Source organism: Mirounga leonina, unplaced genomic scaffold (genome assembly GCF_011800145.1).
Source record: "Mirounga leonina isolate KUSES-001 unplaced genomic scaffold, KU_Mleo_1.0 Mir_448, whole genome shotgun sequence".
Lineage (NCBI taxonomy): Eukaryota > Metazoa > Chordata > Mammalia > Carnivora > Phocidae > Mirounga > Mirounga leonina.
In genome coordinates, this window is record NW_023270758.1 from 2,726,664 (window position 1) to 2,752,014 (window position 25,351).

Here is a 25,351-nt window from a genome sequence, read left to right on the forward strand (position 1 = left end):
GTATAATGTTTAGGGATTTCATTAATTATAAAATGTACATTTTTGGGTAGGAAGACTCAACATTGTAAAAATGCAGATATTCCCCAAATTAGTCTATAAACAAAAATATCCATAAGATATTTAGTTGAATATTTTAAATTTTGAAATGTAACATTCAAAAATACACAAAATATAGATGAGCAGATCACTGAATTATTACAAAACAAACACTGCTGTGAAATTACCAAGGATATTAATGCCACTCAAGACACAATATCTCCCTCCTCTGTGAAGGTAAACACTACCCTGACCTTTACGATAATCACTTTCCTTCTTTTCTTTACAGTTTTAACAAAAACATCCCTAAATACTACTTGTATTTTTCAACTATACATGGAGTTATGTAGTATTTACTTCTTCCTACCTGGCTTCTTTTGCTAACATGGTATTTGTGAAATCCATCCCCACTGTTGCCTAGTGTGGTAGTTCATTTTCATTGCTCTTTAGTATTCCAGTGTATTATTGTATCATTTTTACTCATCTGTTATATTTGATAAATATTTCAGTTGTTTGACATGTTTATTGTTTATTATTATGAATAACGTTCTTAAGAACCTTCTTGTAGATGTCTCTTGCTGCACATATATATGCATTGGAGATTATATAAATATATATATTTTTTTCACAAACCTTCAAAGTTTTAGAAGAAAATGCCAAATTGTTTACCAAAGTAACTGGACCAATTTATGTTCCCATCAATAGTAACTGCAGCTTCCACTGCGTTAAATTCTTATCCATATTTGGTATTTTAGCTTTCTAGATTTTAGCTATTCTGATAGGTATGTATAGTCTATGTATTTGTTTCCTATTGCTGCTGTACCAAATTCACAAATTAGTGTCTAAAACAACCCAAATTTATCTTACAGTTTTGGAATGGTTCTCACTAGACTAAGATAGAAAAAAAAAAAAACAAAGTCTGCAAGACTTATTCCTTCTGGAGGCTCTAGGAGAAATTCAGTTTCTTGCCTTTTCAAGCTTTCCAGAGGCTGTTTGCATTACTCAGCTCATGGCAACTTCCTTTATCTTTAAAGTCAGAAGCTTAGTATTTTTGAGCCTAATCTCCACTGTGATGGTATCTGGAGGTGTGGCCTTTGGGATGTAATCAGGTTAAGATGAGGTCATGAGGGTGGGGCCCTGTGATGGGATAGTGTCCTTAGAAGAAAGATGAAAGCATGCTCTTGAGCTCCCGCTCTTGCTCGCTCTCTCTGCCATGTGTGGACATAGTGAGCAGAGAGAGAGTCATCTGCAAACCAGGAAGAGAGCCCTCATTGGAAAACCAAAGCAAATGCCCCTTGATCTTGGACTTCCTAGCCTTTGGAACTGTGAGAAAAAAAATTTCTGCTATGTAATCCACCATATCTATTTTGTTATAGCAGTCAGAGCGGACTAAGACAACTGGTTTTTGTATTTCCTATTGGAGACTTTACATTATTTGAGTTACTGTCCAGCATTCTTTCATTTCAACCTGAAGGAATCCCTTAGCATTTCTTGTGGAGTAGGTTTAGTGCTAATTAACTTCCTCAGCTTATTTAAGACAGTCGTTTTAAAGTTTTTGTCTAGCAGCTCTGCTGTTTGTACTTCTTCAGGGATGGTTGCTGTCATTTAATTTTCTTCCTTTGAATAGACCATGTTTTCCTGTTTATTTGCAGGCCTTATGATGTTGTCATTGTAGAAACTTGGGTATTTAAAATATCAGCCACCTCTTCCAACCCTTGCAGACTGACTCTGTGTCAGGGCAGTTCATCACTAATTAGTGGGGTTTGTTCTGAGACTAGGGATGACTCCTATCCCATCAAGATTAAAGTCTTCTCATGTCTTTATGAGCATGTGCACTATCTTGGTCTAGGTATTGCTTTCTCGATTTCCCTACATATAGAGCTGCTTTGAAAGGTCTTAATTTCCCAGGGCCTTACACTAGGGTCTCGCTGAAGCCTTAGACAGTCTATGTCTCAACTTGTCATTTCTTCCTCCAGGCATCTTCAGAACTGTGGTACCCTTGCAGGTTCACAAGCAGTGGCTCCTACTGCTTTTCCCTACCTAAAATCCAAGTTAGACAAGAAAGAGAGCAGTCTTCTTGCAGCCTCTAGACAGGTCAGAAGGTTGGAAGTAAGTAAGGAAGGTCTGTTCTACCTCTTCCACTTCAGGGGAGAGCTGGGAACTGGACTGCCATAGCCTCCAGACCAAGACTGTGCTACGCTATGGACAGGCTCAGTCAAGAGCCCATAAATATGCTATGAAATTTCCTATCATTTTGAATGTGACATTTTCTTGTTTGGGGCACAGACCTATGACTGTTTTCCAGAGTTCCTATAAAGCAGTTGAGTTTCTGCTTGTTTTCTTTTTTCCTTCACAGGGGAGAAAGGACTTGGGACTTCCTACTATGCCATCTTGTTGACCACATTTATCATTCTGTTTCTGCTAAGTATTTTCTCAATAATTAATGCAATTGAATGCTTTTCCATATGTTTATAGGCCACTTGGATATCTTATTTTATGATACACCAGTTCTATCCTCTTTCTCTTTTTTCTATTTCCTTTAACTGTCCTATTCGTACTGCTAGAGAATTATACATAGAATATGATCCAGATACGAAGTTACTCATAAGAACATTAAAAGAACTATGTTGAATATGTCTGAGAAAATAAAAAGGTGGAGAGCATAGGTTTATAGATGAAGAAGATAATTTAAATTTTTGAAAATAATTAACTGCAAGTTTTATATCTGAGGACCACAAATCTGAAATTAAGAACTCATTAGATAGGTTTAACAGTTGAGTAGATACAGGCAGAAGATAGGATTGATAAATTGGAAAAGAAGTCAATAGAAAATATACCAAGAAATACACAGTGGGAAAAAAAAAGGAAAATAAAGAGAACAGTGTTTGAGACATCCATGACACAGTGAAAAGAAACAATACACATGCAGACAGAGAACAACAAGAGGCAAAAGTAAGAGGCAAAGTAAGAGAATTACCAAGAAATTTACAAAACTGGTAACAGATACCAACCTTCAGATTCAGGAAGCTTTGAATACACCAAGCAGGGTAAATGCAAAGAAACCTAAGCACAATACTGTAAGAATGCTAAAAACCTACCTCAAAGGAAGAATAATAAGAGAAGGAATTGTAAGAAGTCTGACAGGTGACTCCTTGTTGAAAAATGATAAAAGCAAGCCATGACAATGGAACAGCATCACTAAAGAGTGGGGGTGGGGGGTAGGTGCAGGAACCAACAAAATATTCTTCAAAGGATAAGAAAAATGAAATTATTTCCAATCAAAATCTACAAGATTTTTTTTTTTTTGCAGTTAAAACTTTCCTAAAAGAAATATCATAGGAAGTTCTTTAGGAAGAGGAAAATGATCCCAGATAAAACTGCAGAAACGAATATGAGTGAATAAGTACAAGTGAATATTTACTGTAACAAAAATAACAGTAGGTTTTGGATAATAAATAATGTAAAATTAAAATACCTTATCACAATAATGCAAGAAGTTGGAGGGCATCATTGGAATGACAAGGCTGTAAGGTCTTAGCATTAATCAAATGTGCATGTTTGGGGCACCTGGGTGGCTCAGTTACTTAAGCATCTGCCTTCAGCTCAGGTCATGGTCCCAGGGTCCTAGGACTGAGTCCTAGGTCAGGCTCCCTGTTCAGCGGGGACTCTGCTTCTCCCTCTCCCTCTGCCCTTCTCCCCCGCTTGCTCTCTCTCTCTCAAGTAAATAAATAAAATCTTTAAAAAATTTTATATATATTTTACTTTTATTTTTATTTAAATTCAATTAGCCAAGGTATAGTACATCATTGGTTTTTGATATAATGTTCAATGATTCATCAGTTCAATATAATACCAGTGCTCATCACATCATGTGCCCTCCTTAAAAATTTTAAATAAAAAAACAAACAAAAAAACACAAACGTGCATGTTAATTTTTAGAATGGTCACTGAAAGAATATTTAACACAAATTTAATAGAGAGCAGAAGGAGAAACAGGAAATAAAACAATTCAAATAAGAAAAGAATAAACCCAAACATATCAGTATTTCTTTGGATACTGCAATTATAAGGCCAGCTTGTTAGCCTGGAAAAAAACTAACACAACTATATACTGTTTACAAAATAAATTTTTTTTTAAATACGAAGGCCCAGAAAATCTAAATGCAAAAAGATGAAAAAACATTTACCAAGGAAAGAGTAATCAAAGTACCTATGCTATTTGTAGAAACAGCATATTTTAAGGCTAGAAGCATCATTAGGGATAAAAGGGAGAAATAACATTGTGATAAAGGGGTCAATCCATCAGGAAAATACAATTATAAATACGTATGCACCCATGAATATATAAACTGTAGGTATAAAGCAAACTATATGAAGCAAAGTTTCAAACTATATCAAAATTTCACAGAAAAGAAAAACAAATAGGCAACATATCAGTAACAACAGAGATGAGTAGCTCTAAACAAAACTGAGTCTATGACCTACATAAACAAAGTCTCGAGTAACAACAGGAGACACATTCTTAACAAGTACACATAAAATATTTACCAAAATTGACCACATGCTGGTTCATAACATATGACTCAATGTATTTAAAATGACTGAAATCATTCACAGTATGTTCTCTGAGCAAAGGGCTATTAACCTTTGAATACATTTTCAAAGTGCTTAGAAATCAAATAATACATTTCTAGTAAACATCATGGTTCAAAAATATTTTAGAAATTAGGAAATATTTATGAATTAGTGATAATGAATATCAAACCTGTGGGATGCAGCTTAAGTGATGAGATAATGTAAAGTTTTGGGTTTTTTTGGTTTGTGTGCATAATGTAGCTCTCCTAGTTAGTTCCTGTGATGACAGAAATGATTAGTGACCCTCACAAAGTTAGTGGTTTGCCCTTACTGTGCTAAGTGACTGTCTGGTAAGTTGTGAGAAGAGAACAGCACTGAGCACCTTGTCTACAATACTGCACAGGGCGGCAGAGAAGGAGTGTCATGTTGTTCTTTCCACCCTGGAGCTTTCCGTATTCATGAAGTGCTCTCCCCACCACTTCCAGCCTCTAATCTCTTTTATCTGTTCTAGTTTGTGTACAATCGTCGCTCTTCCTCAGAACCAAAAGTTACAACCTTCCAACCCTAGAGCACTATGGACAATGATCCTAAGTTTTCTAATGGCATGGGAGCCAGTGAAACTGGCCTCCAAGCCCTACATCTCATTTATTTTTATTTTTTTAATTCTTTTTTGTTTATTATGTTCAGTTAGCCACTGTACAGTACTTCATCAACTTCATCAGTTTTTGATGTAGTGTTCAATGATTCATTCACAGAGCCAAAGAGGGAGCACACCAAATGAAATGAGTATTAAGGAGGGCAGGTGTTGTGATGAACACTGGGTGTTATATGACCTACCCCTCATTTATAACAAATGGGTTTGCTTTAACTTTCACAGCAGTATCTCACTGGCCCTTCTGACAGAAGGATGGCTCTGGAGATGCCAGATGTCGGAAAGATAAGGAAGGTGACAAGTATAAACAGACCACAAACATTCTCCTGACTTTGCTTTCAATAATAAGAGTTTCAATAATTCTTCATTATCTATTCAATATTCAAATGTTCAAATGCTCGCACACATGCACAAAATTTGAATGGTCCGTGGCACAAAATCAACATCTTGACCATTCAACTCAAGAACTCTATTCTATTAATAATCCACACAAACCTCACACCTTTTAGCTTAATTTCACTGAGAAAATATAGTCCACCAGGAAATACAAATCAAAACCACAATGAGATACTACCTCACATGGGTCAGTGTAGCTATTGATGAGGATGTGGAGAACAGATAACCCTTGTGCACTGTTGGTAGGAATGCAAACTGGTGCAGCCACTGTGGAAAACAGTATGGAAGTTCCCCAAAACATTGAAAATAGAAATACATATGATCCAGTGATTCCACTATTATTCTTACTCTTGAGGCAATCAGATGACTAGAGGTAGGAGAAAAGTATTTATAAAAATATTTGTCTTTTGGGGCACCTGGGTGGCTCAGGCGTTAAGCGTCTGCCTTTGGCTCAGGTCATGATCCCAGGGTCCTGGAATCGAGTCCTACATTGGGCTCCCTGCTCAGTGGGGAGCCTGCTTTTCCCTCTCCCACTCCCCCTGCTTGTGTTCCCTCTCTTGCTGTCTCTCTGTCAAATAAATAAATAAAATCTTAAAAAATATATATTTGTCTTTGTTTAATATGGGACTGGTGTTGTAGTATAACAGGTCATAACCTTACATATTTGTAGAAGCCTTGGGGCCAATACATATTAGAGAGCAAGCATGTCCAGAAGGTAGATTAAGAGACATATTTCTGTTTCTTCAAACAAGAACATTTTGTTTTAAAAGAAGAATGTAAAGGAAAAGATTTTCACTGAGGCATATTCCACAATGTACTCCCTGACATAATGAGCCAAAGTATTTCTTTCTTTCTTGAGAAATTTAGATTTAGGTTAATATTAGCCAAGTAGAATTTTCTGGGATGTACCAGAAAATAAGCCCCACAAAAGACTTTGTCTAACACTCACCATTAGTAAGCAGCAGGCAGTGAAGAAGATGATGAAGTCCCACAGCAGAGCAGAGAGCCAGAAATTAATGGCAGAGACCCCACTCACAAACTGGATGTGCTTTGCCTTAGTGATTCTCTCAGTCACTGTCAGAAGACAAAAGCCACTGACAAAAATACTCACACCAAAAAACAAATTCAAGGCTACCTGCATTCCTGGTATTTTTCTACAAAGGAATGAATAAAGAGGACACATTGGTAAGATAACAAAGTAGAAAATATTAGTTTCTAAAAATAACTTTTTATTTATTATAAATTATATTTTATTATTTTATTCACGTTTAAAATTAACTTTTTATTAAGAATGTGTTCAGATAGGGAAGACGGACTATATTTAAATACCAAGCTCAATCCCAATAAAAAAGCATACATACCTTCCCTCAAGTTTTTTAGACACAATATTTTGAGGCTGAGGTTTGTTGGAGACCGTAATTGAAGCATCAGGGCCAGAAAGTGCCATAAAAATAAGATTGTCTAATATTGCCAGGGATAATGGTGGTGAGTGGTATGCTTTGTTGTTGAACCAAAGTGTAACTAATTTTTTATTCCCAACAACATGAAAGGAAAGTGCAATAATGCATGAGTAAATGCATTCTTGACTTTCCTGCAAGTATTTCGTTAAGTCACCTGGAATGAGAAAACAATAAATGACCACAGGCTCAGCATGCAATACAGATCACTTGGTATGCATTTTGGAGAGGGAGAACCCAATAATTTCACTTGCCCGATATTTTTTCTATTTCCAGTGTCTCACAACAGCTCTGACACATTTCGACCATTCAACTCAAGAACTCTATTCTATTAATAATCCACACAAACCTCACACCTTTTAGCTTAATTTCACTGAGAAAATAGAGTCCACCAGGAAATTCAGATTGAAACCACAATGAGATACTACCCCACACGGGTCAGGATATCTGTTGATGAGGATGTGGAGAACAGATAACCCTTGGGCACTGTTGGTGGGAATGCAAACTGGTGCAGCCACCGTGGAAAACAGTATGGAGGTTCCCCAAAACATTGAAAATAGAAATACCATATGATCCAGTGATTCCACTACTGGGTATGGACCCAAGGAAAACAAAAACACTAATTTGAAAAGATATATGCACCCCTATGTTTACTGCAGAATTATTTACAATTGCCAAATTATGGAAGCAACCCAAGTATCCGGTGATAGATGAACAGATAAAGAATGGATATATATACACACATATATACCTATATATGTTAGATACACACATGCATATTACTCAGCATGAAAAAAGAATGCAATCTTGCCATTTGAAACAACATTACTATTGATAGATCTGTGAGGTACAGTCTTTTTATTTTTGTCTAAACAACATAATATAGTGGAAAAGGGACCACATTATGAATCAGGGAAATTAATTTCTCCCTCTTCTCTCCCCTCTTCTCTGCTAAACTATGTGATCTTTGACAATAAGCGTTCGTCTAGTACTCCTGTCATGGATGGAGGAAAAGGAATATGTGATTTAATGACAGCTTTTATGCCACCCAGCCTATAATGTATATGTTGTAAAATCAGAATATTGATAGAAGTAATAACCAACATTTCCCAGTGTATTTTCTTCTCCCACAATGGAACCTAAAGGATAAAGGAGAAACAACCTGCCAAACTGCACAGACTCTATGCTAACCTAAACCAATACTGTCAATGAGGCAGCAGCTGAAGGAAATGCAAAGGAAATACCTGGAAGGAAATGATCAGCCTTGAAAGACGACAGACTTGCTCCTTAGAGATGATTTAATGTAGTGAGTGGGTTAATATTGCAGACTCCCACTCGGCAGTCCTAAAATCTAGTGCCTTCTCTAATACATACTAGATGCACTATTTGGGGCAACTTAGTTAACATCTACAAGCCTCAAGCAAGTATAATCGTTATAGAAATCGAGATAATTGAAATATTTAGAAAAGTTCTTGCCAAAAGTAGTGTTCCGTACATGTAATCAATTATTATTACTACCTTCCAAATAAGTGAGTTCAGAGTAGCCTGCCCATAAAGTCTTCAACCTAACCTGTTTTAAAATATGGCTAATCTATAGAGACTTGTGTGAAGACGTTTGGAATTTAGTACCACATTGTGAGCCTGGTTTTATGTGAGATTTTGTGCTAAATTTTACAAAACAAAATATTTAATACTTCAATTCATTCCCTAGAAGATGTAGCAAATAGCTGGCAGATGACCCACAGTCAAAGTGCCTCCATTAATAATTAACTTCTGTGGCCAGTCTCCGTGAAGGATGATTCTTGTCTGATTTGGCTGCCTTTTATGAGATTGGTGACTATCAAGAAAGTAAAGAGCAACAGCTAAGTATTCCAGTCAGGACCTCTCTTTGGAAGTGATACAAGCGGGTTTTCATCTATTAGTAGTCTTTTTCTTTTTGAAAGAGCCTTACCTTTCACTTCCTGAAGTTTTTGTTTCTTAGCCTTTAGCATCATCTCAAGAATTTTTGTTAAATTCTGAGAAAAATCAGAACGGTCATCATCTGAGAAAGGCACTATGGTTTGACCGTATTGTTCCAAATCCATTTCCCTGGCAATTTCAACTCTATTTCTTGAAATTTCCACTCCTCTCATGAGAAAATAAACAATGCCCAGAAGTCCCAGGATCTGCATCAACATCAAATTCCAGTTGCGCCAAGAGAACATAGCCCTCTTTATGAACATGGCACAGAACTGCTGGCAGTTAAGAGACCACTGACAAGAGGAGAGAAAGACGGTATTACGATGGTTACAAACCTTAATGAAATTCAGTGACATTAATCTTCTGAATCTTATGGTAGAAGATGTATGTACACATTCTATCAATATACCCTTGTGTAGAACACAGCCGTGGTTAGCACACAGGTAACAAGCAAGACTTCCTTTCTGTGTAATATGTTGATGCTTGGCTTCTAATCAAATTATACTGAGAAACTCAAAAGGATGATTTTTATCACTAACATATTCATAGCATCTCTGAGCAAAATAACATGACATCGGTCTTCGTCAACATTAAATCATGATCCTTCAATCCTACCTCTATTTGATAAGTGAAGCATTCCCATAATGTGCATATGTAACAAGTTTCCATTGCTAGGTTTTAATCCATGTGATAGTGGATAGTCAGGAAACAGAAAATGAATTTATTTTTAAACTGCAATAATGTGCTCAGCACTTTTTCTTCAACTTCTAAATTTAAAGCAATGTGTCTAATTGTTAATTTGAAAAAATGTACCTAAGTATACTATTTTCCTTATTTTTTCAGGCTTTTTGGCCCATCTATAGTTGATTATATATTTTCTCAGATTAACAACAAAACCTGTTGCTTTAAATGTAGAGACTTCCCCTGAAAAGGTAGTCTGAATATTAAAGAAAAGCATAGAGAGCATATTACTTGGAATATGTAACCAATAGTTTAACAATATGCTGCTTACCCTGTATTTCCCAACATTTTGGACACCCCATAATTCATCATGAAAAAAATATCTCTAGTCAATCAACCAATATTATCTGAATGAACCAATCAGCATTTGGATGTTGTCACTGGCCAGAAATAAGGTAAAGTTTAGAAGGAAAATTTTTTTCTCATGTTCTGACTTTTACAAGATGGCTTATTAGATATATTTCTAGAGTGAAAGAATATGCAAATGTAAGAATCAACTTTTCTACCCTGGTCTGCAAATCTTCCTTCTTCTGCATCTTCATAAGAGAGGGAAATAGGGAAGAGTGATACAGCAGGAGAAATGGGCAAGCAAGGAGAGGAGAAAAATCATTATTTTGTAACTGATTCATCCCAAACATATTCAACTCACATTTTACTAGTATTAACTCATTAAAACAGTTTGATGGAGAATGAAATTGAAGCAGAAATATGTTAAATATCTTGGTCAAAGTCAAATAGCCAGTAAATTATAGAACAGGAATTCCAGTTCCAGTTGGCTCAAAATTCTGCACTCTGGTTGTACAACACCCACTCTGCTTCACAACTGACTCAAGCCCCTCAGTGAAGGCATGTTTATGGGCAACTCTGAGAAATGCTGATCATCTCAGAATCCCTAGTCTTCATTAGGGAAACTGTAGGGAATAGACAATCAGGAGAACAATGAAAGAAATTTTTGGCAATCCAATGAATTTTCCCATGCTAATGAGGGAACCGTTGGGGAACAGTCCATTAGGAAGTGCCAATGCATTCCAATTCATAAATTTAAGTGACTTTCATGCACTGAGTGTTATACACAACCCAATAATAAATTATTGAACACTACATATGAAGGTAAGTATGTACACTATACGGTGGCTAATTGAATTAAAAAAATTTTATAAATGGCTTTTATATATATGTGTAAATCATGATAACTTTGTTAGGACCCTTTTTCAACTCTGAATGAACTAACAATTTTAAAAAGTGAGATAAGTGACTCAAAAATAACAAAGCTGAGAGTAAAATCTGATTTTTAACTATCAGTTTTAACTTCTGAATTAGAAAATTAATTGCATTGTTTTACAGACTCTTCCTTACTTGGCCTTCCCTGGCTAAGAACTCTGAAGTCTCCTTTGAATTCAAACATTAAAATAAAATTTATCTTTTTATACCACTAGCATTACATTCTTAGTGAAGATGCTCACCCCAGTATTAAACTTAATATTAGAGGGTTCACTTGCAGTGGGAGAGTATGATCTCTCAAAACTTCTGGGCACATTCATATTCTGGTTCATGTTTCCTCTTCTGTTTTTGTCCTTTAGGGATGGGGTCTGGAAAGCTTCATCATCCTCTCTACTGACCCTATATACAAGCAAACATTCATTTTAACCAGAATAGTAGTTTTATTGCAAGATTTTCACAGTTGATGACAAAAATTTTTTAAAGCAAACACAATTATATAATGTTAACATTAATATTGGATAAAATAAACTGAACTTAATCAAGTTAAAGGTGTAAGACAGTATCTTTTTTTTAGAAGAGAGAGTTGTTAAATTTCTTTTATTTTAAAGAATGATACTAATTCTAGCAGGGTTTTATTTTTCTAATGTTTCTAAGCGTATGCCAGTCTAACAGATTTGTTTTCTTAATGTTCTGCTCCAGGTAATCTAAACATCTGTAATGGTTTACAGAGCAAATGAGCACAATAGTTCAGTTATCTTCCAAGAGCTCACGACTCCATGGGAGAAATAGACATTTTTATTTAATTTTAGTATGTGGGAGAAAATGATAAACAGAATCATGAAAATCATACTATAATGGGAGATCTGAGGTCTACCCATGGGCATTCTGAAACCTGTGATGAAATCTCATAATTTGAGGAGATAAATTTTTCATTTTAAACCAATGAGCCGACAAGACTTTTTAATACCTTTCTTTTACCAGGACCACACATACAAAAAAAGCATCAAATACTGATTTGGTCTGACAACAATGTTTTAAATTCAAGGTAGTATTTGTGCTATCTCTGGTCACTGTGATACTATAGTAATAGATACCACTGAAGACAAGTATGGTTTTTACCTTGACTTTTTTCTCTAACTCCTTTATTAGGTTTTTACTAATTTTGATATACTTATAAGACATATTCAATGTGAAAAGTTTTAAAAATTACAATAAGCCAAAGGAAAAAAATACTCAAGATCTTATGATTCAGGCAGACGCAAATGACATTTTTCTATATCTACATATGCACAGGCATGAATGTATGTATATACATACATAAAGGCAAAATTCGGATTATGCTATAATATTACATTGTTATGAAACTTGCTTCTAAAATTATTTACATTCATTTTAGGTGTTGGGAAAATTGGACAGCCACATGCAGAAGAATGAAACTGGACCACAATAAACTCAAAATGGATGGAAGACCTAAATGTGAGACAGGAATCCATCAAAATCCTAGAGGAGAACACAGGCAGCAACCTCTCTGACCTCAGATGCAGCAACTTCTTGCTAGACACATCTCTAGAGACAAGGGAAACAAAAGCAAAAAAGAACTACTGCACAGGTAAGGAAACAGTCAACAAAACTAAAAGGCAATCTACAGAATGGGAGAAGATATTTGCAAATGAAAGGTCAGATAAAAGGCTAGTATCCAAAACCAACAAAGAACTTATCAAATTCAACACCGCCCCCCCAAAAAATTCCATCAAGAAATGGACAGAAGACACGAAAAGATATCTCTGCAAAGAAGACCTACAAATGGCCAACAAACACATGAAAAAATGCTCAACATCACTCAGCATCAGGGAACTACAAATCAAAACCACTATAAGATACCACCTCACACCAGTCAGAATGGCTAAAATGAACAACACAGTAAAAAAACCGATGTTGGCGGGGATGCAGAGAAAGGGGAACTCTCTTATGGTGAGCACTGGGTGTTATATGTAAGTGATGAACCACTAAATTCTACTCCTGAAACCAATATTATACTACATGTTAACTAACTAGAATTTTTTTTTTTTTTAAGAGAGAGAGAAAGAGTGTGGGCAGCGTGGGGGAGGGGCAGAGGAAGAGGAAGAGCTAGAATCCCATGTAGGCTCCACAACCAGCACAAAGCCTGATACAGGGCTCAATCTCACAACCCCAAGTTCAGAGAAGTCTGACTTCTGCTTAACTTCCGCTTAACTGACTGAGCCACCCAGGTGCCCCAACTAACTAGAATTTAAATAAAAATGTGTAACAAAAAAGAAAGAAAGAAAGAAAGAAAGAAAAGCTAATTCAATGTTTAAAAAAAAAAGAAAATCACAAACCAGTATCTCATGAACATAAATGCAAAAACTCTGAACAAAATTTTAAATCAAAAACAATATGATAATAAAACAAAATTAACGATACATCATAACTAAATAGGGTTTATTCCAGTAATACAAGGGTTGGTTTAATGTTTTAACATTAAAAAATTTGTTAATGTAATTTGCCATTTTATGAAACTAAAAAAGAAAAGGCACTTAATCACCTCATTAGATGCAGAAAAAGCATTTGACAAAATCCAACATTCATTCCTGATAAAAACTCTCATTAATATAGGAATGGAAGAGATCTTTCTCAAACTGATAAAGGGCATCTACAAAAACCTACAGCTTGCATCATACTTACTTATGAAAAACTGAATGTTTTCTAAGTTCAGAAACAAGAAAGTGATATTGTTAACTACTTCCATTCAAGATTTTACTCCCATTGCAGCAGGGTAAGAAAATGAAATATCCAAAAGTCAATTGTTTTCTATATACTAGTAAGGAACAATCTGAAATTGAAATTTTAAAAAATGCCATCTTCAATGGCATCTAAAAATGAAAAATACTTAGGGATGAATCTGACAAAAGATGTATAAAATCTATGCAGTAAAGCATTACTGAGAAAAATTAAAGAAGATTAAAATAAATGCAGATATACTATACTATGTTCAGTTAGAAGACTCAGTATTTTAAAGATATAAATTCTCTCCAAATTGACCCATGGTTTCCAACCAGATCAATTCCAGCCAGATCAACCAGCATGCCAGAAGAAGTTTTTGTAACAATTGATCAGCTCATTCTAAAATTTCTGACTCAATAAAAAGGACTTAGAATGGGCAAAATAACTTTGTCAATGCATTTATCCAGTATTGTGCTGATGAAAAGGAAAGAAGAACTCTCAAGTCCTGCCAATTATATAGTGAGCTGGTTCTACTGCAACTGGTGAATACATGGCAACAACCAGTGAGTTGAAAATACCCACCTTCCACAATCTAGAAATTCCACTGTTAGATATACACTCTATAGAAATCTCACATATTTGCCCAGAAGACAGATACACAGATATTCATTGAAGTGTGTAATAGCAAAATACTGGAATAAATAATACAATGTAATAATAAAATATGATACCTATGTAATGAAATATGATATATATCAATTGGAAGGAATGAACTAAATCTCTATACAAATGTCAATGTGGAGAGATATAAAATGTCTAATTTTTTTAGAGGAAAAAAAGCATTTTGCAGGACTGTTAAAATAAAACTATACATGTTTATGGATGCATAAATGCATATACAGTAATATTAAAATATATATAATTTCTCCACTGTAAAATTACCTTTTCTCCCCCATTTTGTACTCTGTTCTTTAGAAGCATGTCATTAGACACAGATCATACTCAAGGGGAGGAGGGACTGAATACATACACCTCCTGGAGGGAGTAGTATCTATAACATTATCTGGAATTCTACAAGGAAGATTTGTCTCTCTTCTCCATTTATTCATTCAGTCCTCTATTTATATCTGTATGGATGCATGTAATACTACCTTGGCCAGGTATCAAAGTAATAGTTAAATCACAGTGATATGTCATGTTAATATCATGTACCACCCTCCTTGATATGATAAGAGGAAGAGGGCACTTCATCTCTGCAATATTCTTCGCAAAAAGCCATAACCCCATTCTAACCATGAGAAAAACATAAGACAAACCCAAACTGAGGAACATTATACAAAACACCTAATCAGAATGTCCAAGGTTATGAAAAACAAGGAAGATGTAAGAAACTCTCACAAACCAAAGGAGACTGAAGAGATATAATGGCTAAATATAGCATACACTGGATGGGATCCTGGAACAGAAAATGGACTTTAGTGGAAAAACTAGTGAAATGTGAATAAAATGTGGAGTTTAATTAATAGCAATTTGCCAACGTTGGTTTCTTAGTCATGACAAATGTACCATGGTAATGAAGGATGTTAACAACAGGGAAACTGTGTGAGGGGTGTACAGGATCTCTGTATTATCTTTGCTACTTTTCTGTAAATCTAAAGCTATTCTATCATTAAAAGTTTGTAGCATTTTTATCATACAGTAGATCCATCCATTTGCTATACTTTTTTGAGTTGTCCTACATGCAAGTACATGTTTTTAATGTTGTCTGTCTTCTGTGCTGTTCCTGTAAGTTTGATATTAAAATACATTAAACTATAAAAAAAAGTTTATTTAAAAAGTATCTGGAAGATTACATACCAAACATAGTTGACTTGATGGAAGAGGTGGGAGGAAATGGGATTGACAATTTTGTTCAAAGATGATTTAAATTTCTTTGTAATATATTTTTAAAATTGGTTCAAACTAACAAAATGTTAAAATTTCCTGAGGTGGGGAAGTGGGTGTTTTCTTACATTTACTCTTTTTCTGTACAGAAAACTTTAAAGGAAAATGTTTGGCTAAATAAAATCTAAACATCTCGTGTATCAGAAAATACTTCAACAAGATTAAAAGACAAATGACACAGATTAATTATAATAAATAGGAATATCTTCTAAATCCAAAAGGAAAATATGAAAACATAATATGAAATTAGACAAGTGATAAAAAATAATTCACAAAAGAATAACAATAAATGGTCAAATTAATTCAAATGAATTAAAAATAAAACAGCCAATCATAAAAAAATACTGTTTTGGTGAATATGTGGTGGAAATAGGAAGGTCTTATAAACTGACATGGATATGTTAGTACACTTCCTTCTGCAGGGCAATTTGACAAGATAAGTTGTAAAATGTGAATATTCTACATCTGCAATTTTTAAAAAAATTTTATTTTATTATGTTATGTTACTCACCATACAATAAATCATTAGTTTTTGATGTAGTGCTCCACAATTCATTGTTTTCGTTTAACACCCAGTGCTCCATGCAGTATGTGCCCTCCTTAATACCCATCACCGGGCTAACCCATGCCCTCCCCCCGCCCTAAAACCCTCAGTTTCTCGGAGTCCATAGTCTCTCATGGTTCATCTCTCCCTCCGATTTCCCCCCCTTCATTTTTCCCTTCCTTCCCTTAATGTCCTCCAAGCTATTCCTTACGTTCCACAAATAAGTGAAACCATATGATAATTGACTTTCTCTGCTTGACTTATTTCACTTGCATAATCTCCTCCAGTCCCATCCATGTTGATGTAAAAGTTGGGTATTCATCTTTTCTGATGGCTGAGTAATATTCCATTGTATATATGGACCACATCTTCTTTATCCATTCATCTGTTGAAGGGCATCTCGGCTCTTTCCACGGTTTCGCTATCGCGGACATTGCTGCTATGAACATTGGGGTGCATATGGCCCTTCTTTTCACTACATCTGTGTCTTTGGGGTAAATACCCAGGAGTGCAATTGCTGGGTCATAGGCTAGCTCTAGTTTTAATTTTCTGAGGCACCACCACTCTGTTTTCCAAAGTGGCTGTACCAACTTGCATTCCCGCCAACAGTGTAAGAGGGTTCCCCTTTCTCCACAACTTCTCCAATATTTGTTGTTTCTTGCCTTGTCAATGTTTGCCATTCTAACTGGTTTAGGCGATATCTCAGTGTGGTTTTGATTTGAATTTCCCTGATGGCTAATGATGATGAACATTTTTTCATGTGTCTGTTAGCCATTTGTATGTCTTCTTCAGAGAAGTGTCTATTCATGTCTTCTGCCCATTTTGTGACTTGATTATTTGTTTTTTGGGTGTTTAGTTTGAGAAGTTCTTTATAGATCTTGGATACCAGCCCTTTATTTGTGTAGTGTCATTTGCAAATATCTTCTCCCATTCTGTGGGTTGCCTCTTTGTTTTGTTGACTGTTTCTTTTGCTGTGCAGAAGCTTTTTATCTTGATGAAGTCCCAAAAGCTCATTTTTGCTTTAGTTTCACTAGCTTTTGGAGATGTATCTTGAAAGAATTTGCTGTGGCCGATGTCAAAGAGTTTACTGCCTATGTTCTCCTCTAGGCTTTTGATGGATTCCTGTCTCACATTGAGGTCTTTCATCTATTTTGAGTTTATCTTTGTGTATGGTGTTAGAGAATGGTCGAGTTTCATTCTTCTGTATATAGCTGTCCAATTTTCCCAGCACCATTTATTGAAGAGACCGTCTTTTTTCCATTGCATATTTTTTCCTGCTTTGTCAAAGATTATTTGACCATAGAGAACCTGGGTTCTCTATTCTGTTCCATTGGTCTATGTGTCTGTTTTTGTGCCAGTACCATGCTGTCTTGGTGATCACTGCTTTGTAATATAGCTTGAAATCGGGCAACGTGATGTCCCCATCTTTGTTTTTCTTTTTCAACATTTCCTTGGTGATTCAGGGTCTTTTCTGATTCCATACAAATTTTAGGATTATTTGTTCCAGCACTTTGAAAAATGACATCTGCAATTTTATTCTTTGTAGGTAATGATATATGTGTTCATCACAGCATTGTTCATCACAGCATTGTTTGTAATAATAAAAAGTTAAAGCAATCTAAATAATTGGCCAATACACTGGCACATCTGTACAGTAAAATGAAATTCAGTAGTCATTAGAAATGATGCTGGAAGTATATAGGCACTAAAATGAATGTAAATAATATTATTTATTTAAAAAAATTTTTAATTTAACATTTTTAAAATGTTAAACATAAACATAATTTAAAATTTTAATTTAAGTTAACATATACTATATTATATGTAGAATTTAATGATTCATCAGTTGCATATAACACCCAGTGCTCATTACAAGTGCCCTCCTTAATGCCCATCACCCAATTACCCCATCCTCCCCGACTCCCCTCTCACAACCCTGAGTTTGTTTCCTAGAGTTAAAAGTCTCTTGTGGTTTGCCTCCCTCTTTGTTTTCACCTAATTTAATTTTTCTTCCCTTTCCCTATGTTCATCTGTTTTAATTCTTAAATTCCACTTATGACTGAAATCATATGGTATTTGTCTTTCTCTGACTTATTTCTCTGACTGGCTTAGCATGATACCCTCTAGTTCCATCCACATTGTTGCAATGGCAAGATTTCATTCTTTTTGATGGCTGAGTAATATTCCATTGTATATATATACCATATCTTCTTTATTCAATCATCTGTTGATGGACATCTAGGGTCTTTCTATATCTTGGCTATTTTGGACATTGCTACTATAAATATTGGGGTGCATGTGCCCCTTGGGATCACTATGTTTGTATCCTTTGGATAAATACCTAGTAGTGCAGTTGCTGGGTTGTAGAGTAGTTCTATTTTTAACTCTTTGAGGAAACTCCATACTGTTTTCCAGAGTGGCTGCACCAGTTTGCATTCCCACCAACAGTGTAAAAGGTTTCCCATTCTCCGCATCCCCACCAATATCTGTTGTTTCCTGTGTTGTTCATTTTAGCCATTCTATAGGAGATGGTATCTTATAGTGATTTTGATTTGTATTTCCCTGACGATACATCTTTTCATGTGTCTGTTAGCCATCTCGATGTCTTCTTTGGAAAACTGTCTATTCGAGTAAAGAAAGGGTTAATGTACAGGAAGGGAGAAATAGGGGGCCCCTGACTAGGCTCTGAAACTATTCCTAGCAGGCAGAAGCACTAAGATAGAGTGAACAAGAGATAAGGGAATAAACCTGACTACCTATTCCTGGATGTTAGGGAGTATTTTTCTTTGGCAGCTACATTGTAATCACAGAAAATGACCAGAACTCAAAGAAGTAAGTAATTAAAGATGTTAGCAGTAGTCCTTTCTCAAATCAAGACAGTATAAGAATCTCAAGGCCACAAGCTTTCTGGTCAAGTTTTCAATAAAAGACCAGCCCTAAAAACCCTCAGTGGCAACCCATTCAGGTCTTCTCTCAATCTAGAGATCTTTTTCTTTCCTTTATGCTCTCACCTTCACTTAATAAACGTACACCTCACTTCACCCTTTTGTGTCCATGAGATTCATTCTTCAACTCCATGAGACAAGAACCCTGAAATCCTCCAACAATGTGCCCATTTCTTAATTGGATTACTTGTTTTTGGGTATTGAGTTTGATAAGTTCTTTACAGATTTTTGATAAAAACCCTTCATCAGACATGTCATTTGCAAATATCTTCTCCCATTACATAGGTTGACTTTTAGTTTTGTTGATAGTTTCCTTTGCTGGACAGAAGCTTTTTATCTTGATGAAGTCCCAATAGTTCATTTTTATTTTTGTTTCCCTTGCTTCCAGTGATGTGTCTAGTAAGAAGTTACTGCAGCCAAGGTCAAGGAGGTTGCTGCCTCTGTTCTCCTATTGTTGGTTCCCTGTCTCACATTGAGGTGTCTCATCGATTTTGTATTTATTTTTGTGTATGGTGTAAGAAAGTGGCCCAGTTTCATTCTTCTACATTGCAGTCCAGTTTTCCCAACTCCATTTGTTGAAAAGACTGTCATTTTTCCATTGGATATTCTTTCCTGCTTTGTCGAGGATTAGTTGACCATACAGTTTTAGGCCCATTTCTGGGTTTTCTATTATGTTCCATTGATCTATGTGTCTGTTTTTGTGCCAGTATCATACTGTTCTGATGACTATGGCTTTGTAATATAGCTTGAAATTCAGAATTGTGATACCTCCAGCTTTGCTTTTTTTTTTTCAAGATTGCTTTGGCTAGTCAAGGTCTTTTGTGGTTCCATACAAATTTTAGGATTATTGAAAATGTATTTATTCATTTGAGAGAGAGAGAGAGGGAGAGAGAGTTCATGTGCAAGTTGGTGGAGGGGGAGAGGAAGAGAGAGAATCCTCAAGTAGACTCCCTGCTTTGCTGAGTGGGAAGCCTGACACGGGGCTCAATCCCAGGCCCTGAGATCATAACCTGATCAGAAATTAAGAGCTGGACGCTTAACCGACTGAGCCACTGAGGCACCCCTTAGGATTAATTGTTCTAGCTCTGTGAAAAATGCTGTTGTTATTTTGACAGGGATTACATTAAATGTGTAGATTGCTTTAGGTAGTATAGACATTTTAACATCATTTGTTATTCCAATCCATGAGCATGGAATGTTATTCCATTTCTTTGTGTCCTCTTCAATTTCTTTCATACATGTTCTATAGTTTTCAGAGTACAAGATCTTCTACCTCCTTGGTTAGGTTTATTACTAGGTATCTTAGGTTTTTTGGTACTATTGTTTTTTGTTTGTTTGTTTGTTAGCTTTTGTTTTTAAGTAATCTCTATACCCAACATGGGGCTCAAACTCAAAACCTGACATCAAGAGTCACGTGCTCCTCTGACAAGCCAGCCAGGCACCCCACTTTTTAGTGCAATTGTAAATGGGATTGATTCCTTGATTTCTCTTTCTGCTGCTTCATTATTGGTATAGAAATGCAACAGATTTCTGTACATTGATTTTGCATCCTGTGACTTTGCTGAATTTGTTTATCAGTGGAGTCTTTTTGGTGGAATTTTTGAGGTTTTCTACATAGAGTATCATGTCATCAGTGAATAATTAATGTTTGACTCCTTCCTTGCTGATATGGATGCCTTTTATTTTCTTTTTGTTGTCTGACTGCTGAGGCTATGACTTCTAGTACTAAGTTAAACAGTAATGATGAGAGTGGACATCCCTGTCTTGTTCCTGACCATCCTCAGCTTTTCCCCATTGAGGATGATATCAGCTGTGGGCCTTTCATATATGGCCTTTATGATGTTGAGGTATGTTCCATCTATCCCTACTTTGTTGAGAGTTTTTATCAAGAATGAATACTGTACTTTGTCAAATGCTTTTTCTGCATCTATTGAGAGGATCATATGGTTCTTATTCTTTCTTTTATTAATTTAGTGTATCATGTTGATTTATTTGTGAATATTGAACCACCCTTGTAGCCCAGGAATAAATCCCACCTGATTAAGGTGAATAATTCTTTTAATGTACTGCTAAATTTGATTTGCTAGTATCTTGATAATTTTTGCATACATGTTCATCAGGGACACTGGCCTATAATCCTCCTTTTTATTGGGTCTTTGTCTGGTTTTGGAATCAAAGTAATGCTGGCCTCATAGAATGAGTTTGGAAGTTTTCCTTCCATTTCTATTTTTTGGAACAGTTTGAGAATAGGTATTAACTCTTCTTTAAATGTCTGGTAGAATTCTCCTGGGAAACCATCTGGCCCTGGACTTTTGGTTTGTTAGAGGAGATTTTTTATTATACTGATTCAATTTATTTGCTGTTTATGGGTCTGTTCAAATTTCTATTTCTTCCTGTTTCAGTTTTGGTAGTTTGTAGGTTTCTAGGAATTTATCCATTTCTTCCAGATTGCCCAGTTTGTTAACATATAATTTTTCATAATATTCTCTTATAATTGTACTTCTGTGGTATTGGTTGTGATCTCTCCTCCTTCATTCATGTTTTTATTTATTTGGGTTCTTTCTCTTTTCTTTTTGATAAGTCTGGCTAGGGGTTTATCAATTTTATTAATTCTTTCAAAGAACCAGCTCTTAATTTTATTGATCTGTTTCTACTGGTGCTTTTTTGTTATTGTTGTTGCTTCCGTATCATTTATTTCTCCTCTATTCTTTATTATTTTCCTTTTTCTTCTGGCTTTAGGCTTTATTTGCTGTTCCTTTTCTAGTTCTTTTAGATGTAAGTTAGGTTGTGTATTTGAGACTTTTCTTACTTCTTGAGGTAGGCCTGTATTGCAAAATACTTCCCTTAGTCACTACTCCATGAAGCAGTGAGACTGACAAGATTGTTTCTAAACCTGAGAAAATGAAGTCTAGAAATTCCAGAAAAGACTTTTTGTGAGGTCTTTTGACTGCTAACCAGTCAGCCTTTTCTTAGCAGTATCCTGAAATCCCTGGGCATATTCTCTTTGAGTTTTCACACAGTGCAAGGTAATCTAGACCATAAACCATGGACAATTTAAGTAGGTTACAGAGACATGATTAGATTCAAGATTTTAAAGTCATCCTCAGTAAGACCTCCAATTTAGATACTGGACTTCTGCTGTGACCACATAAATTCTCTTTGCTCTAGGCCAATCCTAACCCCCTACTCCCAAAAGGCACTGGCACTCAAACACAAACCCGAAAGTTTCATAAATAACCTTCCTACATAATACTCCTCTACCCTAGGTATTTAGTACCTGGGTTTAGTTGTTATCCACAGTTCCATAGCCTCATGATTTGCAGGGAAGATCCTGTCTCCCCAGCTCACTGAACTGCTGTTCTCACCTGAGTCCCATGATTTATAGCAGCCTCAGCCCATCAGAGCAGCAAGGGACATACACTGGTCTGTTGGCATTCATAGAAGATTATCATACCTAACAATCTAATACTATTTCTTCAATTACCCCAGCCCCATACAGGATGGGGCTTGATTTCAAAAAGAAATCTGATTATAGAGGAAAAGATTTTTCCTCTCTCCTGCCCCCCCAAAGCATCATTACTCACCTAAGGAAAACTTCTTCCATGGTAGTGATTGAGACGCCAAAGCTACCAATGCCCAGCTCTTTCTGCCTGTTTTCCAGATCAGTAAGCAGGTCTTTAAACCTAGAAGAAGAAGAGAGAAAGCTACCACCAAAACAGATTACTTTCATATTAGTATTTCTTGCTCCTAATTAATTTCCTTCAGCAGTGGGAAAAATGTAGCTCATCCTTCACTGCAATGCTTGTTACAGTTCCCATAGCTCTGATGAATCAAAATGTGGAACATATAAAGGGAAAAAACTATCAAACTGCTATCATAAACTGCTTCCTGGTTTTCTGATAAAATTATCAACTGACTTTCTCTACATATTAACATTTGACTCTAAGATTTGATTTACTTAATATATGCCATAGTTCCTATAAAATACCAAATCAAAAAAGAAAAATGTTTTCAAATTATTTGAAGAAGAAACTTAACACAGAAAATGAAGTAAAAATAACAGAAAGCAGGGGCTGGAAGAGAACGTTTCCTCACATTACCAGTAAGTTTTGTGCCATTTCAGGAAGATGTGATGGAGTGTCATGAAGGTTTCTGAAGAATAGTTTTTTTCCCCGAGATTTATTTTTCTCTACTTTAGAAGATCATCCACTCCAGAAACCTAGTCAGTTGTTGAACCTATCTCTACTATGTTTTCTCTAAGGAATGAATATGACCACAAAAAGGAGACTGAAAATTCTCCATTTTGGAAAATTCTATCAAAATTTTCTCTATTTTTTGAGCCGAACATTAGATTCAATTCACTCTATCTCATAATTAGTGGGAAAAGTAAGTTTCAGAATATTACTCTGACATGCTTATCAAGATAATAATAAATATGCATGTAATATGCACACATGTATATCAGTATATGCACAGCAAAATCTTCTAAAATTTTTAAAAATTCTGAACCACTTTATTGAGGCATGATTGACATACATACATACATATAAACTGTACATGTTCAATATACACCATCAAGGCCATAGACAGATTCATCACCTCCCCAAATTTCCTATTTCATTTATTCATTCTTTCATTCATCCATTCATTTTTGTAGTAAGAACACAATATAAGATCTACCCTTGTGGAAAATTTTAAGCACACAATACAACATTGTTAAAAAACAAACAAACAAACAAACAAACAAATACAACATTGTTAGCCAAAGGCACTATGCTGTTTAGTAAATCTCCAGAACTTACAGTTATTAAAAAAACCTGAAACTTTGGATCCTTCACAATCTCCTCCCCATTTTTCTCTCCCCACAGCTCCTGGAAGCCATGATTCTACTCCCTACTTCTATGAGTTTGACTATTTTTGATTCCACATATAAGGGAAATCATATAGTATTTGTCTTTTTGTGTCTGGTTTATATCACTTAGTATAATGTCTTCTAGATCTGGCCAACCATATTGTCACAAATGGCGGGATTTTCTTCTTTAAGGCTGAATAATATTTCATGGTATGTATATACCAATTTTCTTTATCTGTTCATCCATAGATGGACATTTAGTTTGTTTCCATATCTTGGTTACTGTGAATAATGCTGCAATAAACACGAGAGAGCAAATGTGTCTCTTTGAGATCCTGGTTTCAATTCCTTTTGATAAATACCCAGAAGTGGGATTGCTGAATCATATGGTAGCTCTATTTTTAATTTTTTTTGAATAATCTCCATACTATTTTCTGCGTAAAAAAATCTTAAGCAATATACAACAAACTCAAATCTTAAGAGTAACTATATCTAAGGAGAAGGATTATGGGATCCTTTTTTTAATTCATTCATTGTTGTAATGAGAAACTTTAGTAGTAATTGTGTTTTCATGTATATATGTTGGTTAAACAGCAGACTCTGGCCTCTTTAGGGCTGGTGAAATCAGAAAACAAAACAAAAAATTTTAATGAATCCTCAAGCATTATTATCCTTTTTTCTCATGAAAAAAGTAGTAAATACAGAAAATGTGGATAATACAAATATTTAAAGAAGAAAATAAAAAGTTTTACTACCCAGAAAAAAACACCACTGTTAACAATGTGATATACTATCTATTTTTTAACTTTTTTCCCTTATTTTGCATATTAGTGTCCTACATTATAGGATTCTATACCCAAATCTTAAATTTAATGTTATGCATATTTTTCTATGAAAATATAAATTCCAAAGATTGATTCATATTCCATTCTATGAATGTTTTATAATTGAATTAAGTTTTCTTTATTGTTGGGAATTTAGATGTTTCTAGATGTTTCCTTAGAAAACAATTATGTCCTGGAATTGTTGGGTCAAACTTTATGAATATTTTTAAGAGTTTCCCACTATGAGTATATAAAGAGGAAATTTCACAAAATGATTATCAACATTTACCATTACCATTTCAGAAGTGTTTCTTCCTTGGGGCACCTGGGTGGCCCAGTCAGTTAAGTGTCAGGTCATGATCCTGGAGTCCTGGGGATCGAGCCCCATGTCGGCCTCCCTGCTCAGCAGGGGGTCTGCTTCTCCCTCTGCCCCTCCTCCCTGCTCCTTCTCTCTCTCTCTCTT

The 25,351-nt window shown here is 35.4% G+C and overlaps 1 protein-coding gene across 1 annotated transcript in view; it reads right to left on the reverse strand.

Annotated features, from left to right (window-relative positions):
- Nucleotides 1-25,351, reverse strand: part of LOC117999114 (ATP-binding cassette sub-family A member 3-like) — a 165,195-nt gene that overhangs the window by 48,513 nt on the left and 91,331 nt on the right. The window contains exons 16-20 of the mRNA XM_034988028.1: nucleotides 22,797-22,895; nucleotides 11,280-11,436; nucleotides 9,068-9,368; nucleotides 7,021-7,273; nucleotides 6,609-6,813 (exon numbers count right to left, since the gene is read on the reverse strand). Coding sequence (XP_034843919.1) covers nucleotides 6,609-6,813; nucleotides 7,021-7,273; nucleotides 9,068-9,368; nucleotides 11,280-11,436; nucleotides 22,797-22,895 — 1,015 coding nt within the window. The remainder of the gene's footprint in view (nucleotides 1-6,608; nucleotides 6,814-7,020; nucleotides 7,274-9,067; nucleotides 9,369-11,279; nucleotides 11,437-22,796; nucleotides 22,896-25,351) is intronic.